This window comes from Astatotilapia calliptera, chromosome 16 (assembly GCF_964374335.1).
Source record: "Astatotilapia calliptera chromosome 16, fAstCal68.1, whole genome shotgun sequence".
NCBI classification, from domain to species: Eukaryota; Metazoa; Chordata; class Actinopteri; order Cichliformes; family Cichlidae; genus Astatotilapia; species Astatotilapia calliptera.
Window position 1 is genome coordinate 13,332,705 of NC_137437.1, and position 18,171 is coordinate 13,350,875.

General features: G+C 42.5%; 1 protein-coding gene across 2 annotated transcripts in view; it reads left to right on the forward strand.

Moving 5' to 3' along the window:
• fgf14 (fibroblast growth factor 14) overlaps positions 1 to 18,171 on the forward strand; it is a 109,049-nt gene that overhangs the window by 58,732 nt on the left and 32,146 nt on the right. Inside the window, exons 1-2 of one of the 2 annotated variants that reach the window (XM_026145931.2) lie at positions 8,940 to 10,014; positions 17,242 to 17,352. In XM_026145931.2, the coding sequence (XP_026001716.1) occupies positions 9,822 to 10,014; positions 17,242 to 17,352 (304 nt within the window). In that variant the 5' untranslated portion in view covers positions 8,940 to 9,821. Of the gene's footprint in view, positions 1 to 8,939; positions 10,015 to 17,241; positions 17,353 to 18,171 lie in introns of those variants that run through there. The other variant, XM_080290325.1, reaches the window with a different exon arrangement.

Here is an 18,171-nt window from a genome sequence, read left to right on the forward strand (position 1 = left end):
GACTTATAGAAGAGCTATTTGTCAGCACAGTCGGTAGTGTGAGACACTTGTGGATGGGTAGGAGTGCACATGCAAAGCAAAGGAAAGAAAGTCTGAAAGAAGGAATCTGATGTAGTTCATCCAGCTGATCACTTACATCTGCAGGAGAAAGCACAACCAGAAACAAAACAGAGACACCTAGTGTCCAAATGGCCTGTGGGATTGTGACACGGTATAGGTGATTTAATTAATAAATGCAAAAACACAAATTTGAAAACAGCAGTTTGTCATTTTATTGGAATTATGTGTCAGATTATATCTGGCTGTGACTAGCTGCCAAAAACCCAAGGAGAAAATCCATGACACAATAATACACGTTATCAAAGTATGCACCATACAGGCATGGTGAGCGTGTGCACGTGGAAAGCAGACATGCACATCTTCTTAAACATCGACCTCGATGGGGCTGTCGATCAGCCGCTTCCTCTTTCGTGCTAATTGGTTTTGGCTTGTTCTTTCAAGAGGACTGGCAAGCATAAATGTAAATATGTAGTGTGTGTGTGTGTGTGTGAGAGAGAGTGGGGGGGGAGGGAGAGAGAGAGAGAGTGAGTGAGGGAGCAGAATCAGTTCACAGTAATGTGTAAAAGGTGTCAGCAGTGATGATGTTATCAAAGGTAGCCATTAATCCTGACAGACCTGTGCTGTTCTTACATCTGCATATCCAATATCATTTGTGTATTGCACTTAAACACACACACACACGGTTTTGCTTGGCTGGCCTTTTATCTTAAAAATGTGAGTTACCTGATTGAAAACTATGCTGCAGACACGACTACATGAATATTCTTTACATTCACATCAGAACTCACTGACCTGATTTTCTTCATGTCTTATTTTTGAACTCACAAACAGAACTTGACCTGACCTGGCGCCACCCTCATTAACATTATATGAAGCACCGAAATACACAGAGGTCCTTCACCTGCGTCGGGAAATGATTAATATTAATGTGCACACCTATCCACTTCACTTGGCTTTGGTTTAGACACCTCTGTGTGCATATTCACTGACAAGCAAAACAATAAAATATGCACACATGCAAGCACACATTTTTGTGCGCCTGGTGTCAGCCTTAAAATCCGGAAGCAGGCGATGCCACAGGGGCTCAGAGTAATTGATATTCTCCCACACTGCCCAGGGCTTCTCCAAGGAACCTCACTCTGCAGTGCTGCTGACAAGGCACATTCCATCACTGCTGCAGACTTAAAATAGGATCAAAGGATGAAGCAGTGTGTGTGTGTGTGTGTGTGTGTGTGTGTGTGTGTGTGTGTGTGTGTGTGTGTGTGTGTGTGTGTGTGTGTGTGTGTGTGTGTGTGTGTGTGTGTGTGTGTGTGTGTGTGTGTGTGTGTGTGTGTGATACAGAAAGAGAGAATGAAGCGGGAATAGAGGATGTGTATGACCAGTATGTTGACTCTCCGGTGAACTGTGACATTGTTTTGCCCCAGCATGTCTGACTTTTGGCCTCTCCTCTTTTCATCTTCTTTTGCATTTGCATCTATCGCTCCCTGTATACATCTGTTTACTCGCTCATATTAGTCCTTAAACACCCCCAAATTAGTTATGCATCATATTGGACTGTTTGTTTTTGAGCTTTTGTTGAGTTTTTAACTAAACACTGCAACCAAGAGGCGACTGAGATCAGTTGGATCACTGCCACTAGTGCAAAATTTGTCTCGTTTCACTTGCAAAAATCGGCTGGCTCAGCTTTAAATGTGGCAGCAAAGCCTCCAGACATATCTGATTTTTGAGTGACCTTCCATTTCAAAGCTAAAGTTGCCAAGAAGACTTAATAAGGAGTTTTGTTTAAGCAAAACACCATTATGAGACCCCTCATTCAATAATTATGTCCCCACAATCCCATCCTCTTTCTTACTCATTTTTTTTCCACTTTAAGAAGACTATTTTGTTTTATTTTGCGCTAGTTCAGCAACAAAAGTGTTAACTACCTCTTTTTTAGTTGACTTTAGACAATTGGTGAGTGAAGCTAACAGTTTGAAGCCACTGTGTTTCATTAATGTCTCCGTCGGAGGGCCCCACACCTCAGGCCCACTTTAATCTCATCCCCAGAGAAAGGGCAGTGCTCCATCACACTCGCAACAGAGAGACATATTGTAGTGTGGCCATACATATTCTCTGGTGGCATATTTAGTATACCTAGGGGCAATTATGTGATGCACATTTAAGTGATTTTTATAACACTCTGCATGAGATGATGAAGCGGCTATTTAAAGGTCTGTGGGCAGAGACGTAGTGTGCGAGCTGTTCCACATATTCAGAAGTCAGTCTCTCTGAGGTTGTTCTGCCACTTTTTTAAATGTATAATTTATTCACAGTGAATGATCTCACTCACAGTAAAGCAACAGTTACTGCTTCTTGGTTGACCTCGTGGAAGCTCATTCATTCATATATTCCTTCAGCAATAAGGAGGCAGCAACAACTAGGCCCTGCTTTCCCATCACGCCATATTGGCTGTAACTCACATCACTCACTTATTCATTATTTACTGCTTTCTATATGTGACTTTTCACTGTTGCAAGAAAAAGCTTGTGAACTCAGGATTTCTGTCTTGATGTTGACAAAATCTTGTGTGATCTCAATCTGTAATGAAATTATAGACACAATGTTATTATAGTTTACTGACATTAAATTAAAACCTCAACTCAAACTCAGCGTAAAAAAAAACAACATTTTAGAATAACAACAACAAAAATAAAACCTAGAAGTTTGAAAAAAATATATATATATTACATATCTATTGAGGTATTTAGTAACATGTTTACTGAGACTTTGGATGTAAACCACAGCACTGTACAACACTGTAAATCATCTGTGTTTTTATATGCACTGATTTTCCTAAATCTTGCCTCTGACATGTGCCCTCAATCCAGTAACAAAAGACATAACAACTCTTGACAAAATCTTACACACTTACCAATACATACAGTGGGGCAAAAAAGTATTTAGTCAGCCACCGATTGTGCAAGTTCCCCCACCTAAAATGATGACAGAGGTCAGTAATTTGCACCAGAGGTACACTTCAACTGTGAGAGACAGAATGTGAAAAAAAAATCCATGAATCCACATGGTAGGATTTGTAAAGAATTTATTCGTAAATCAGGGTGGAAAATAAGTATTTGGTCAATAACAAAAATACAACTCAATACTTTGTAACATAACCTTTGTTGGCAATAACAGAGGTCAAACGTTTACTATAGGTCTTTACCAGGTTTGCACACACAGTAGCTGGTATTTTGGCCCATTCCTCCATGCAGATCTTCTCGAGAGCAGTGATGTTTTGGGGCTGTCGCCGAGCAACACGGACTTTCAACTCCCGCCACAGATTTTCTATGGGGTTGAGGTCTGGAGACTGGCTAGGCCACTCCAGGACTTTCAAATGCTTCTTACGGAGCCACTCCTTTGTTGCCCGGGCGGTGTGTTTTGGATCATTGTCATGTTGGAAGACCCAGCCTCGTTTCATCTTCAAAGTTCTCACTGATGGAAGGAGGTTTTGGCTCAAAATCTCACGATACATGGCCCCATTCATTCTGTCCTTAACACGGATCAGTCGTCCTGTCCCCTTGGCAGAAAAACAGCCCCATAGCATGATGTTTCCACCCCCATGCTTCACAGTAGGTATGGTGTTCTTGGGATGCAACTCAGTATTCTTCTTCCTCCAAACACGATGAGTTGAGTTTATACCAAAAAGTTCTACTTTGGTTTCATCTGACCACATGACATTCTCCCAATCCTCTGCTGTATCATCCATGTGCTCTCTGGCAAACTTCAGACGGGCCTGGACATGCACTGGCTTCAGCAGCGGAACACGTCTGGCACTGCGGGATTTGATTCCCTGCCGTTGTAGTGTGTTACTGATGGTGACCTTTGTTACTTTGGTCCCAGCTCTCTGCAGGTCATTCACCAGGTCCCCCCGTGTGGTTCTGGGATCTTTGCTCACCGTTCTCATGATCATTTTGACCCCACGGGATGAGATCTTGCGTGGAGCCCCAGATCGAGGGAGATTATCAGTGGTCTTGTATGTCTTCCATTTTCTGATGATTGCTCCCACAGTTGATTTTTTCACACCAAGCTGCTTGCCTATTGTAGATTCACTCTTCCCAGTCTGGTGCAGGTCTACAATACTTTTCCTGGTGTCCTTCGAAAGCTCTTTGGTCTTGGCCATGGCGGAGTTTGGAGTCTGACTGTTTGAGGCTGTGGACAGGTGTCTTTTATACAGATGATGAGTTCAAACAGGTGCCATTCATACAGGTAACGAGTGGGGGACAGAAAAGCTTCTTACAGAAGACGTTACAGGTCTGTGAGAGCCAGAGATTTTCCTTGTTTGAGGTGACCAAATACTTATTTTCCACCCTGATTTACGAATAAATTCTTTACAAATCCTACCATGTGGATTCATGGATTTTTTTTCACATTCTGTCTCTCACAGTTGAAGTGTACCTCTGGTGCAAATTACTGACCTCTGTCATTATTTTAAGTGGGGGAACTTGCACAATCGGTGGCTGACTAAATACTTTTTTGCCCCACTGTATGTACTTTTAATATTTTAGTTGTGCTATAGTGTAGTGTTTAACATGTTCACTTAACATCTGTTAAGTGATCTTCTGGTTGACACGGAGAGAGGGTTGGATCAGGAAGGGCATAAACATCTGTGCCCAATCAAACATGTGGATCCTTCTGCAGCTGCAGCCCCTGAAGGAGCAGCTGAAAAAAAGCAACTTTCACAGGACCAAAGAAACATTATGGAAATACACAGAGAAGAAAATGCTTTTCTAAAGACTTTGGTGTTCATTAGTTCACCATTAGAAAACTGTCTACAGATGGTGGAAATTCCCTGTTGGTATTCTTTCAATTACCGGGCATCCTGCAAAGAATGTGTAATGGAACCCAAGTGTACCAGCAAACACAGAAATGTTTACAACTTACTAAAAACTTTGTGTCCACTACAATAAAAACGCTAAATGGGACTGTTTTTTTTAAATGAAAAGACACCACAAAGGGAACAAAAGGCCACTGAATGTTGCAGAACACTACTTAAACAAAAACTGAACAAGTGATTCCAGCCAATCAATGTCAATTGTGCATCAATGTATTCTTCCAATGACATATAAACTAAAATTATCACTAAAACTCCAAAGCACTGTATTTTCAGATCAAAGCAAATTACCTTTATTATTATTGCCGTGGTTATATTTAACCTAAAATTCCGACACGTTTTGGCACACAGACCTTCATCAGGTCGAAAATACAGTCCATGAACACAATGAATCTTCTCTAGTGTGTTCCACCATTAGAGGCATTAGACGTATGGTGTTCAACCAGTAGCAAGAGTAAAACTTCACCAACAGGAGGATTCTTTAGTAACGTGGACCAAAGATCCAAAGAGGATCAAACATTCACGAAATTCCGAATAAGACAGAAAAAGACGGCACATACAAAGATAACACAAAGGCATCTTCAAGTCAAATAAAGCTTATAAAACAAGGAATTAATTTAAAAATATTCTATAGTTTTTAAATAAATTTGACAGTCTTCATAGTTTTAATAATTTTCTTCAGGTCATAAGTGAACGATCTAATAAAGGAATCTCACTCAAAGTGATCAAATGCAAAAATGTTCAGTAATGAGCATGCAAAATAACAAACTAGTTAAGACTGTTCATGATCATGTGCTCGCGATCCCCTGAGCTTTCTGGCCTTTTCCCATCTCCACGGTTTCAGTATGTGCACTTAATTCATGACCACTTAATAAAATTTCTCCACAGTCGCTGCCCCATACAGGCTCTTTATGTGCACTCGTCTATCTTAGCTCTCTGATTAGCTCGGACTATTAAACTCATCCAAACTAATGAGACGCATACACGAGCACTGTAGGATACTTAAAGTCTATAACTGGGCTTGCTAAGCTTTTATTACTTCAGTATATGGACTCATGATATTCCCTGATTAAACAGCTAAAGTGAGGGGAAGAAGAAAAAGACATGGAGGGGTAGAGGGATGACATGAATCTGAGCTGGGAAAAATCATTAGTCCTCTCAAATTGAATTAACTTGCTGTCTTTGATAATGCAATGTAATTTCATTCTGTAAAGTTAAGGTTCTTTTATATCGTCAAGCCTCAGAAGTGCTGAGTCCTGCTGCCTGGTTTTTCTATCAGGATAGGTGATAAAACAACATGCCCCCTCCTACTATCCTCAAGCAAAGTCTCAGCAATAATCAAATGGGTTGTTTACTTCAGCTCTGTGAGTTGCCATTTGCTTTGCCTCAGCAGCAGGACATCTAACTAAGATAATTTCATTTTCTCAGAGGAGATTGGATTTAAATGATTTGACCTGATGAGGCTGTGGTTGCATTAATTGCAGCTTCTGCTTTGTCGAATCTTTGTGAATGAATCTTGGTTTCCAGGGTTTTCCATAAAGGCCAGATGTGCACGGTGTTATGCTCAGTGCCACACAAATAATAGAGGTTCAAAAACCGGCATTGGCGTGCCTTGTATTTTATAACTGTTGTTAGTTAATGTCTTGCAGATTCCAGCCTAAGGCAACATTTAGCCTTGTGTTTGCGGGCAGCCTCAGACAAAGTGTCCACATCTGTTTATCTAACTGCCTGTCTCTGTGACCCAACTTAAAGAATGAGTGAAGCTTTTAGGGCCTTCCTGAAGAAATTACTGTGAACAGCTCAGGGCAGACTGTCAGTTTGCTGTAACCATGTTAGAGCCTAGAAGGTGCAGTATAAATGGGGTATTAGAAGTCACGGGGAAAACACTTGGCTTATAGGTCTTTGGAATGGGCCTGCCATGGACCCTCATTCATTCACACACAGACGGAAAAAAAATGTAGGTAAGTGCGCTTTTGTTTTACTCTTCGACTGTTTGACGGGGTTTTCGATGCTTTTTTGCAACCACTGCTGTGTTTAGCTTAAAGGAAAGAACTGCCCTAGATTGCACAGTGTTGTCTCTGACTAGACTTCCACATGTGAATTTATGTGCTTTGAGGAAAAAGCTGTTCATGTATATTATGCCCATGCTGTGAGACTGAAAGTGGAAAGGCTATAGTTCACCAGCCTCCCTATATGTATATATATATATATATATATGTATGTATATATATATATATATATATATATATATATATATATATATATATATATATATATATATATATATATATATATATACATACTCAAAGGGGAAGATGCATATTTCTTGTGCAGTCAGGCGATGTAACCCAGAGGAATAAAGAAAATCCATTATATGTGTGAGCTTAAGTAGAAGCCCTCTGCGATTCATAACCGTCACGGTGACAGTGCCGCTCTGCAAAGTTGCTGTGGGACCATTGTTGAGCTGACAGTGTCCGCTGCTGGTTGGAGCGTTAACTGCATGTCTCTCAGAGCACCGCAGCAGCAGGAGGCTCCTAGGACATAAACTTTTAATGCACCCACGATATGTGCTCAATCTAGTGGGATGAGGGGTCGGGGGAAAAGCACACAAGCCCACGCATAGCGGGTTGAATGTCTTTTGTGAACCTATGTGATCTATAAAGAACATTTTAAAGCGGAATTCGTGTTTTTTTTTTTTTTTAAATCACTAACAGCGCTTTCATCCAGCTGTTATAAACCTGCTCATCTGTCCTCACACATTTTTCCCGTTCCTTTGTCACTTTAGTCAATCTTATATGTGTACATCTGCTGGATATCAACAGGTGTGTGTGTGCATGTGTGTGTGTGCATGTGTTTGTGTGTGTTGTGAACGCACATCAGAGCTATTCAGTACAACACTTTAGTCCCCCGTGAGCCAGGCTCTTTAATTACAGCCACAAACAGCAGATGGCTCTCTTGAGTTTTAATTTCTGTGCCTGTGATTGAGAATTGGATGATATTTATCCCCAAATCAACGAAAAGGATCAGACGCCTCAACCTCGCCCTGGCATTTATTGCGTGGATCAGAGACGTCTCGGTCAGCGTTTAAATTCACATGCGGGTCGTGAGTGGAGTGGAGTCTCTCTCATTTACTCGTGATTTACCGGAGGCATTCGCGCTGTCTCGTGGCTCGTGGACGTTTAAGTAAAGGTTATGATAACCGACTGAAGAAATGACACCCCCACACTCGCGACCCACCTCCATGATGGTGCAGAAATCAGAGACGCTGTCCCTGGTGCTGAAGGCGCACACAGCAAATGGAGCGCGCGACTTGAATCGATCTTAATTAGAACAACATAAACAGGTTTCATGAGATGGAGCAAAATAAATAAATAAATAACAAAGAAGAAGAGTAGCAGTAATCCACTCACTATATGTGGAAATATATGGACTGTCCTGTGATAATGAGGTGAAAGGGAGTTCATAATGGCACACTGTCCCCTCGCGTTTGGCTTTCTTATTTCCACATGAGTGGTACAGGGAATGTAGCTTTCTAAAGAGTCCAAACTAAAGCGTTAAAAACTGAAATGCTACTATCTAACGGCTTCAGACCCCCCCCCCCCCCCCCCCCCACACACACACACACACTTTCTCTCTTCAAGCAGGGGCTCGGTTGTCAGGAGGGAGGAAGTGGGAGGGGGTGCAACCTCTTCAAGTCGTGCACTAACGAGTGGTTAGGACTTGTTGATGGGAAACGTTTGTTGATCTGGGGCATATAAACAAGCACTTCCTACCCCGTCCACCCCCACCCCACATTTCTTTTTTTTTTTCTTTCAGCGTTGGAAAATAAATTGCGCCGTTTGTCTGTGGTGTTACTTTCTTCCCTTATTCCCACTGCGCACTGATCGCTATGCATTCGTTTTCCTCGCAGTGGGCTCTTTTGTGAACATGCACTGGGTCGAATTGTGTGCTGGTCGCCGGGGGGTTTAAGTTTAATGTATTTGTATGCAGCTTGTCACACAATGCAGACGTCATCTCCACATGCAGGATCAGCTTTGGGTATGTTTTTCCCTCCCTGGATCCTATCGCGCCCAGTCGCTTGTGTTGTGAACACTAGCCGACACGTCGACTGGTAGTTGGAAAATAACTTGGTATTAATTCCACATAACAACTCTGGCTCGGTTGCGCGTTCCTCTGTATTCCCAACTGTGTTTCTCTCGTTCGGTCATCGCGGGGTCCCTGTCGCCGATTGCTTCTTGCAAACTTGGGAGCTGGATTCGCCCCGAGCTGCTGTGCCTTGAGACGGGTTGTGATCTTCGTAGGAGGCGCCTGTGTTTGTTTAATTGCTGGCGGCGCACATGCACGGGCGTCCCCACCGCAGACTAAAGACTGACTTCAAAAAAAGCAATCTCGTCTGGCAAAAGGAGAGGGGGAAAAAACGGAGTGTGAAAGGAGGAAAGAGCAGGTGAGATTTCACCGAGCGGACGAGGAAGCCCGTGCTGGACATTTAAGGAGGCGATGCTGCTGATTATTTCACAGACAATGAACAAACACATCACAGCACAGGTATGAATAATCCTCGGAAATATTCGGAATCAAGACTGTAGTCACTGATGTGCTGAATTACGCATGAACTGATCTAATTTTTTTCCACCATGCTCAAGAATTTTTCGAGTTATAGTGACAGCTGGTTTAATCCCCTAATTATCATGTAGTATTTTGATTTTTTTGATTTTTTTAAAAAGGAAAGCCAGCTTTTAGAAATATTTATTTGGCATTTGACATAACGGAACGAGCCACATAGCCGCCACCATGGGACTGTGACCCGGGCTGCGAGCTCTGAGAGGCGGCTGTTTGAATAGTCCGTGCTCCGAGTGCAGACTGGACCTGTGCAGTTGTGACATTTTGAGCCATGGCTGCTGCTATCGCAAGTGGGCTGATCAGACAGAAAAGACAGGCACGGGAGCAGCATTTAGACCGACCCTCCACCAACCGACGGAGAAAGAGCCCCAACAAGAACAAGGGGCTCTGCAATGGGAACCTGGTCGACATCTTCTCCAAAGTGCGCATCTTCGGCCTCAGGAAGAGGAGACTACGGAGACAAGGTCTGGGAACTTCAGAGTGTGTATTCAGTGTAAACATGTGCATACATTCAACCACTGGTTGATCGCTTAATTAGGACTGCACTATAAAAAAAACAACCTTGGAGCCAGGGCAGCGAGGGGGCGAGTCAATAATGTTTGCTTTTTATTTATTAGACGCATTTGCCACGTTAAACCTTTGTGCTCCAAAAAAAAAAAGTTAAAGTTGATTATGAGAAGACAGAGCACCATGTTTTGTGTATGTAGTCGAGTTGGTTGAAAATAACCAACATTCCTCTGATTTCTATGCAGACCCAGGTAGCTGACGGGCTCCTGACGAGTTGTACCAAATGGTTTAGACAGGTTTACGTAGCTGTCACCTCTGTGATTCTAAAAAGGGGTCTGATCGCCATGAAGCACATACAGAATATGCTGAACTGCTGTACATAAGTAGATTACAAGAAGCCCAAAATGAAACTCATTTCTATGCAAGTAAAAGGTCAGTATCGCTGGAATGGAGATTACTCCTTTCAAACATAATTCCTCCACCCCCACCACCATCCTAGCATAATTCTTCAATTTCCAAAGCCAGTGGCCTCCCCTCTTGTTCCGAATGATATTCCGTGCAATTATGAACACGTCATGAACATTTCTTGGCTGTAAAGTGGCAACCTGGGATTGCTAAAAGAGCAATATCAACAATTAGCTCACTGCTGGAATCACTAATAGTGTTTTCCCTTAGAAAAAGAAATGAGGGTAATTCATTTAGGGAGAAAATGACTCCGGTCATTTCCCCCTTGTTAGTGAATGATTGAAGGCAGCTGCATGTTTCTCTCAGAATCATCAGGTATCAGACCTGTTGCACCACACATGCTCTAACTCCAACAGATTGAACCCTCTTGGCAAGCTGCATTTGTTTCCTCTTTATGTGCACGGAAGCAGCGTTTACTCTTTCATCTTGTCCACAAAGAGAGCCATTTTGATTGCTGAGTCTCTCTGTTCATACTGGAGCAGAACAACACCATGAAGTGTCTGCTTCACCAGCCCTTAGTGATTACATGTATTAAAATGGCTTTGATGAAAGAGGATCCGTATAATAGCCCGTAGAGGACACATCTGGCCATGGGTGAGGGTGCACGAGAATGGAAGGGTATAACCAGCTATCCTCCAGGCTGCTGTTTCTGCGTCTGCTCACAGTGTGCATGTGGTGGGATGTGTATGTGTGGCTGCCCCATTTTTGTCTGTGTGTGTATTTAATTGTCCGTCCTCTTGTGTCACCTCCGAATTGGCTTGTGGCGCATCTATCTTTTCATTTGAAATTGTCAACAGCATCCAGAAGCCCTCGCAGATCACAGATGTGGACAGATGACGCTGTCCACATCTGTCAATACAAGGGCCCGTATGCTGGTGTTTCCTTTCATTGGGGCGGCGTGTGCTTCAGTCTGCTCTGAGTGCAGAGATGTAGATGCCAAGTCAGCCTTCACTGGCAAGCATAAAATGACAACATCACACCTGGATCGGCCATTTTCTGGAGCAACACACGGCCTCTTGAATTTCAAATAAGTGACGGTAATCCACAGTAACAGCTAAAGCACAAGTGTTGGTGAACTGTGTCACAAGTCTGCCCGGAAGATGAGGGACACTTCACATAAAATCAAAGTAAGAATTCAAGGAGGGGGAAGCTCCTTTAAAATGGCCGTTTTCTCCTTAGTTTTGAGTGTCTCGTTATAACAAACACTGTTTTCCTTTCCTTTCTTTCTGTACTCGTTCTGATTAAAGGCCCTAATGGGGAAAATACCTCATTAATTTCAGTCTCACATGAACTGGGAAAATCTCTATCGACTGATATGCGACGTTGTTGCCGGGGTGCTCCCTGCCACTGTTACTGTTCTCACTGCTTCATCTCTCTCTCTCTTTCTCAGACACTTCCTTTCCTTCTCTCCCTTCTTTCCTTCTTTCCACTGTGTTAGCATGAGAGCACAAAGCTTAGGAAGACTAATGACTTGTTTGCTGTACTTAATTTAATATTGAACCCTGAAAAGATGTTTCTTTGCCAGCGAATAAAACCCAAATGCACCACTGATCACATAGGTTGCGCTAACGTGCTCGGACGTACACATTTGTCGTCATTTCCCAGGTGACAAAAACACTGGGCTCTGACAGCTGAGCCTAAACAGACTGTGGTGCTTCAAATTCCTTCTCAGATGTGTCAGAATGAGGGAGTTGGGGTGAATTAAAAGGAATCCCTAAGTCTAGTATTCCCTTTGGGTTTAAATATTGATCTTGTGAGTCAGACACTATGGGCTGCATTGATTGGCATTGACTTACAGTGTGTATCAAAGCCTGAGCATTCTCCGTACAGAAAATGATCAGTTGGCACTTTGTATTTGAGCTTGTTTTGTTGCAGTTGATCATTAAGCCGCACAGATGTGGCTCCCTGACATCTGTCAGTACCTCGGGGGATATGCTGCGTGGAAGCATTTTGTTTGCCGTCCTTCATATCAGCTTTAATTTTAAATCCATGCTTTTTGATAGCAAATACAGAGCCAGTGATCGCCATAATTTTTTAGGGGATTAGATGGGAGTTATAAATCCTATTACACTCAAACCCAGTAAGCGAGCCGGGGGCACACGTGGCTTGGACTTGCCTATAATCTCGCTGCTGTGGCTCTAATTATCTCCCGCCAGATTAGATCCCTTAATTATTAGATAACGTTACATTAGATTACCCTATACGTGATCTAAAAAGCCAGCTGAGATGAGTGATTTCCCGCTCCCTGGCTGTTTATTCAAGCACATGTTGACAGGACAGAGCAGTGCGTCATCAGTCAGCCTCCAGTGTCTGTGCTGAGTTATTGGATGAGATGTCAGCGATGTTGTTGATGAAGGAGGAATAGGAAAGGAGTGAGAACGCTGCTTTGATCGCCTTTCATATGACAACACAAGCGAGAAGGGTTTTTCCTTTGTAGGCTGGAAAAGCCCTTCTCCTATTCTAGAAACATCCAAAGTGGGTCAGGCAGGGCAGGGCTGACAGGAGTCTACAAGTATTGCTGCAGCTGTGCCTGTGTGTTTGTGTGTGTGTGTCTCCTTGTACCCCGCATGTTGCTTGCTTACTTTGTACTGAGGTGAGTATGTTCCCCTGCACACACACACACAGAGGGATGACACAACAGAAAATAAGAGAGAAAGGGGAAGAGGGAACTGCAGCGAGGTCGCTTCACAACTTTCCCGTCACAGCTGAATTTATACACAGAGAGGATTACTGCTACAAAACAACACAATTTGAGGTCTTACGATTCCGATGCTCTCTATTTTCCAAGGAAACCCCCCGCTGATGCCAAGCCGCAACTCAGTTTCCTTAGAAACAAAGCATGTAGAAACATACAGTGCTTCAGTTGTAATAACCAATAGTGCGACTGGGAAAGTCCAGTGAGATTAGAGGCTGGAGACTCCATCTGTGATAAGCAGCATTGTTGTTTCACTGTTTGGGGCTGTTATATACAGAGTCGTCTTCATACAGACAAGAAAAGAAATAAGTAAGAAAAGAAGCACGAGTCAAAGACCTCGTCGACTTAGAGAACACCACAGAGACGTTTTCAAAGCTCTTCTGGATTTTAAAGAGTGTACGCACCATATCAAGCTTGTCTGGAATGCATGCTAGTGTATTTGTCAGTCATAAATAATTCGCTAGGTATTTAAAAACATGACTGACATATTCATAGAGACACTCCCCAGAATTGGAATAGAGCTCAACTATCATGCACAGTATTACAGAGACTTATCTTCCCCATTTAACAATTGTTTTGTCTCCTCCCCCCCTTTTCAGTCTTCTTTAATTGAAATGAATTAGCTTGAATTAGTTTTAATTTGACTTATTTTCAGCTCACTCTGTCTGCTGCTCTGAAGTACTTATGATTGAAGCTGAAGGGGAAGTCTGTGTGTGTGAGATATACGGGCTTGCTCGCCTCAGGGAACACAGCCAGTATTTCATGATTTATGGCACGATAGAGGAGCCAAGTTCACCTCACACACATGTGCATCGCACACGCACACAACACAATACGCAGTTATGCAGTTTTAATTATGACAGATGTCCTCGGAATCAATCTCACCTTTCCCTCACAAGAGTTAAATGTTGATCAAAGCCATTTATTGATCACATGTTTGCCAAGTTTGTGTTTCCACATAATAGTATTTGCTCAGGGGAGCTGTGTGTGCTCATTGAATATAAACATGAAAATCTGTGTGTAACACCGGTGTTTGCTGATCTGTGAAGAATTGAGACTGTTTCTAGAGCAAATGGAGACCCAACACCATATTAGTCTGTCGTGTCCTGGAAAGTGCTCTGTGTGTGTGTGTGAGCATGTTTCCCGGCTCTCACTACTGTATGAGAACACACCTGTCTTCAGTGGTCTTAAGGTTGCACGGTTTTCTATCTGACTGCTGGGTACCTCTATGTTTGAAAAAACAAATGCCAGCTGATATAGCATGTGTTTGTGGACCTGGAGACACCTGTTTAAGTGTCTCAAGGTCACATCAAATGTGACGATGTGGAAACATTTGCATCAGGACAGAAGGAGGCAGTTTAAGGGAGGATATCTTAGATAAAAAAGGAGGTTCAATGTCTAAGACAGGTGGTCTCACCTTACCTGCGATTAATATATAGTATTTAAAGGCCTTGACTATCCTGAACACTTGAAATCCTGTTGTAGAGGCAAGAAATAAAATTCACCCCAGATTTTGATGTATTTGTGCACAAAATGCAATAAAGTCGACTGCAAGCTATAACCTAATATTCATCAAATGAGTCATCCTCTGAGCTGGAGATCACTTTGGTCTTAGTGGTATGTGGGATGACCCACAACCTGTAAACTAATTTAAAAATAAGTTGAAAGAGTCTGTACTCAGCTCTGCTGCAATTACTGGTACACATTCCATCTTCTCTGTCCGTCTCTCTTACAAATGAAGAAACTTACATCTACCCCACCTCCTAAGGCTCACACAGTTTAAAGTTAAGGTGCATTAAAAACACCAACCCACGCATAACTTGGTCTTTATGTGCAGCCTGCTGTGAGACGAGTACGGACCATCCACAAGGCTATGCCACAAATATATTCATTACCTTTACTCTAACACAGTGCTGTAAAACCAAAATCATTCAAGCTGAACTCGACTCGAGCCACGACCCCAGCTGCAGGACCTGCAGGTTAGGAGTCTCTCTTTGCAAGACTAAAGTTAGTTATCCGGCTCAGAGGACAGCAAATTTGGACGACTAGGTTGTTTAGCTTCACTAAGTTTGGAACAAAAGGTGTTGAATAATTTTAAACTTGCACAAATTAATCAAAATGTGGGATTTAATTCCATTAATAAATCCACACAATGACTTCTAATTAATTTCCAATCATCCTCATCATTTATTAAGCGGCATTTGCTGTTTTTTCTAATGTGAGATTCATATTGCACATTGGCTATTGGAGTTTTCATTTTACAATTTAAAGTGTCATTTTTTAAAAGTGTTTTCTGAGCCCAGAAAAGTTGTCATGGGAAGAAAAATGCTATATGCTTATAAGGAAAAACAAAAAAGACGATAACACGAGTGCTGTCGATAATCCTCAAACCAATGGTGCTCATGGAAGGGGGCAATAGCAAAAAGACAAGCGGAAAGATTATGCTAAAAAAGAATGATATTAAAAATCCAAGATCAAGTTCAAGTACTCATATTACGGTAGGTTTGGACAAATAATGAGAAATTTTTTTAATAGGCTTTTTAAAAAAGCCATTCTTTAAATTTTAATCTTTCCATTTTCCTTTAAAAATATACAAGTATTAAGCAGAAATCTATAAACCAAACATTTTGACAAAAACGGAATTTTATTTGTTACATTTTTGAATTTTTTTTCTTCTTTTTTTGTCATTTTACTGGCACAAAAGAGGTCTCAAACCAACCTTCACTCTAACAATGCTTTTAGAACGCGTCACATGTATTGTAAGTTCAATGAAAAAGAAGACCAGGGACGATGATCTCTTCACAGTGACATCTGTCTCTGGCTAAATGCCTGCAATGATTTTGACTGAGCTTAGCATTATTGCGAACCAGATAGATGCTGTCACCATCCTGTCAGCCTGAATCGCGCACAGCGGAGGCACTCTGACAGTCAGATTCTGCTTTAGCCACCTTTTCATTGTTCTGCTGAAGCAACAAAGCAGTGCAGATGAATGCCATAGCGCCGCTGCTCCCATCCGCCAGCAGAGAGGCATTCTCTCTCCCTTTCAGGGAGCGGGGAAAGGTCTCAGAGCTGGCTAATGCCATCAACTGAAAGAACCATTTCAGAGGAGAATGCCCCGAGCCGCACAGTAACGGGGGGGAAAAGCCCGATGCTGCCCTCAGCAAGACCTCTGGAGCTCTCCTCTGCGGCCTCTCTTTGTTTCTTTCTATATCTCTTCCACATAACTGTACTCACCCACCAACACACACACCGAGTAGCATGCAAGGACTCAGGTGAAGTTGATTCTTCACCTCCCTAGGGTTTTCTTAGAATGAAATTTGGTGTGATGGCTGTCTCTACAATAAGTCTAATGTTGATAGTATATGACCTCAGACGCGCAGGTACACAAAAGCACACAGATGAAGAAATATCACAGCGCAGCTTGAGAGCAAGCAATATTTTTTTCCAGAGATGTCCCAGTGTGCACCCGCACGCAGGTTTATTAAAATGTGTCCTTTTCTGTGTTGTACTGCTTTTTACTTTTTACATTTCACTTTCACTTTTTGTCATGTTATTGCAAACTGACAAAATGCCAACTAAATTACAATACGACTCGCTGAGCTGCAGCGGCTCTGGGCAATTAAACAGCAGTGATTTATTTACAGTAGATATGCGGCTAATTCCCCTGTCGGGGCAGCTAGAAGGGACGGCACGCAGACACTCTCACATCCTACATACGAAGAACCCAGAGAGGGTGCTATTGGGTTCATTATGGGAGTCAGGCAACCACAGATTAATTCTGCTACCTATAATTGGATGGACTATCTCTGAGCAGGATGGGGCTTATGTGCCAGAAAGGTGGCTTGGGGATTTGCTTGTGAAAAACCACCAGCTGCAATACTTTGTGTGTGTCTCGGTGTTTTGCCATAAAGTCCCCGTGAAAACAATTTTCTTTTTGTTGTGTATTAAATCAAAAAAGTTGCATTCTTGAAGTTTATTCTAACTATTCTCTGTTCTTTCTCTCCCCCCCCCCCCTTTCCTTCAGATCCCCAGCTCAAGGGTATAGTGACCAGGTTATATTGCAGGCAGGGATACTACTTGCAAATGAACCCCGATGGCTCTCTTGATGGGACCAAGGATGACAGCAGTAATTCCTGTGAGTACCTTGAAATATCTCTTGGACTTGTAGATCAGATTTTTAACAGGTGTCTGGAATAATCTAAAGAAATACTAGCAGAGGTTATAGAAAAGTTTACCCTGTGTAGGTTTCTTGAGCACAATTTTATGTCTGGCTTGTTTCCTGCTCCATATTTATTCTTCTTATACAAAAAAATTAACCAAGCAGTCACCCTCTGCTAATGTCTGGTCAGTATTTTTGATCTTTGGAGCAAAAATGGCTCTTAAATGGAGCCATGGGATCACACAGTTTGGTCCTTTTCCCGAGAGGCAAAGTGGACCAGGAAACAGTAGGCTCAACAGAGAGAAAAAGGTATTATTAGCTTGTTCTGGCACTGCTCCTCTAACACTTCAGGCTAGGTGGTTAATTTGATTCCAGTGCTTGGTGCTAATGCTAGCCTGACACTCTGCATTGTGTCACTTACTCCTGTCAGCAGGAAGAGATGTGGCACATGTCACATGCGGTAGGCTGAAGGGACTTATTGAAACGGTAAGCATTATAGATAGCGTGTCATTTTAACTCCAGGATCAAATTAGGTGTCGGCAGTTGAAACTGACCGCAAGCCATCAAAAAGGAAAGGAAATGAGTGGTTCTGCATTTAGTTCTCTCAGATTTTCTTCTAGGATGCAAGCCTGCCCTTTCCAGTTGCTTGCAGGGTCAGCTGAGTTCATTGCATCCCTTTAGTGCATGTCTCCCAAATACACACCTAATGTCCCAGCCAGGCCAGTCCTCTTGTTTCTCCCCCATACAAACAATACCCATTACCTACCACGAGTCTGCTACAACAACAAGGGTGTT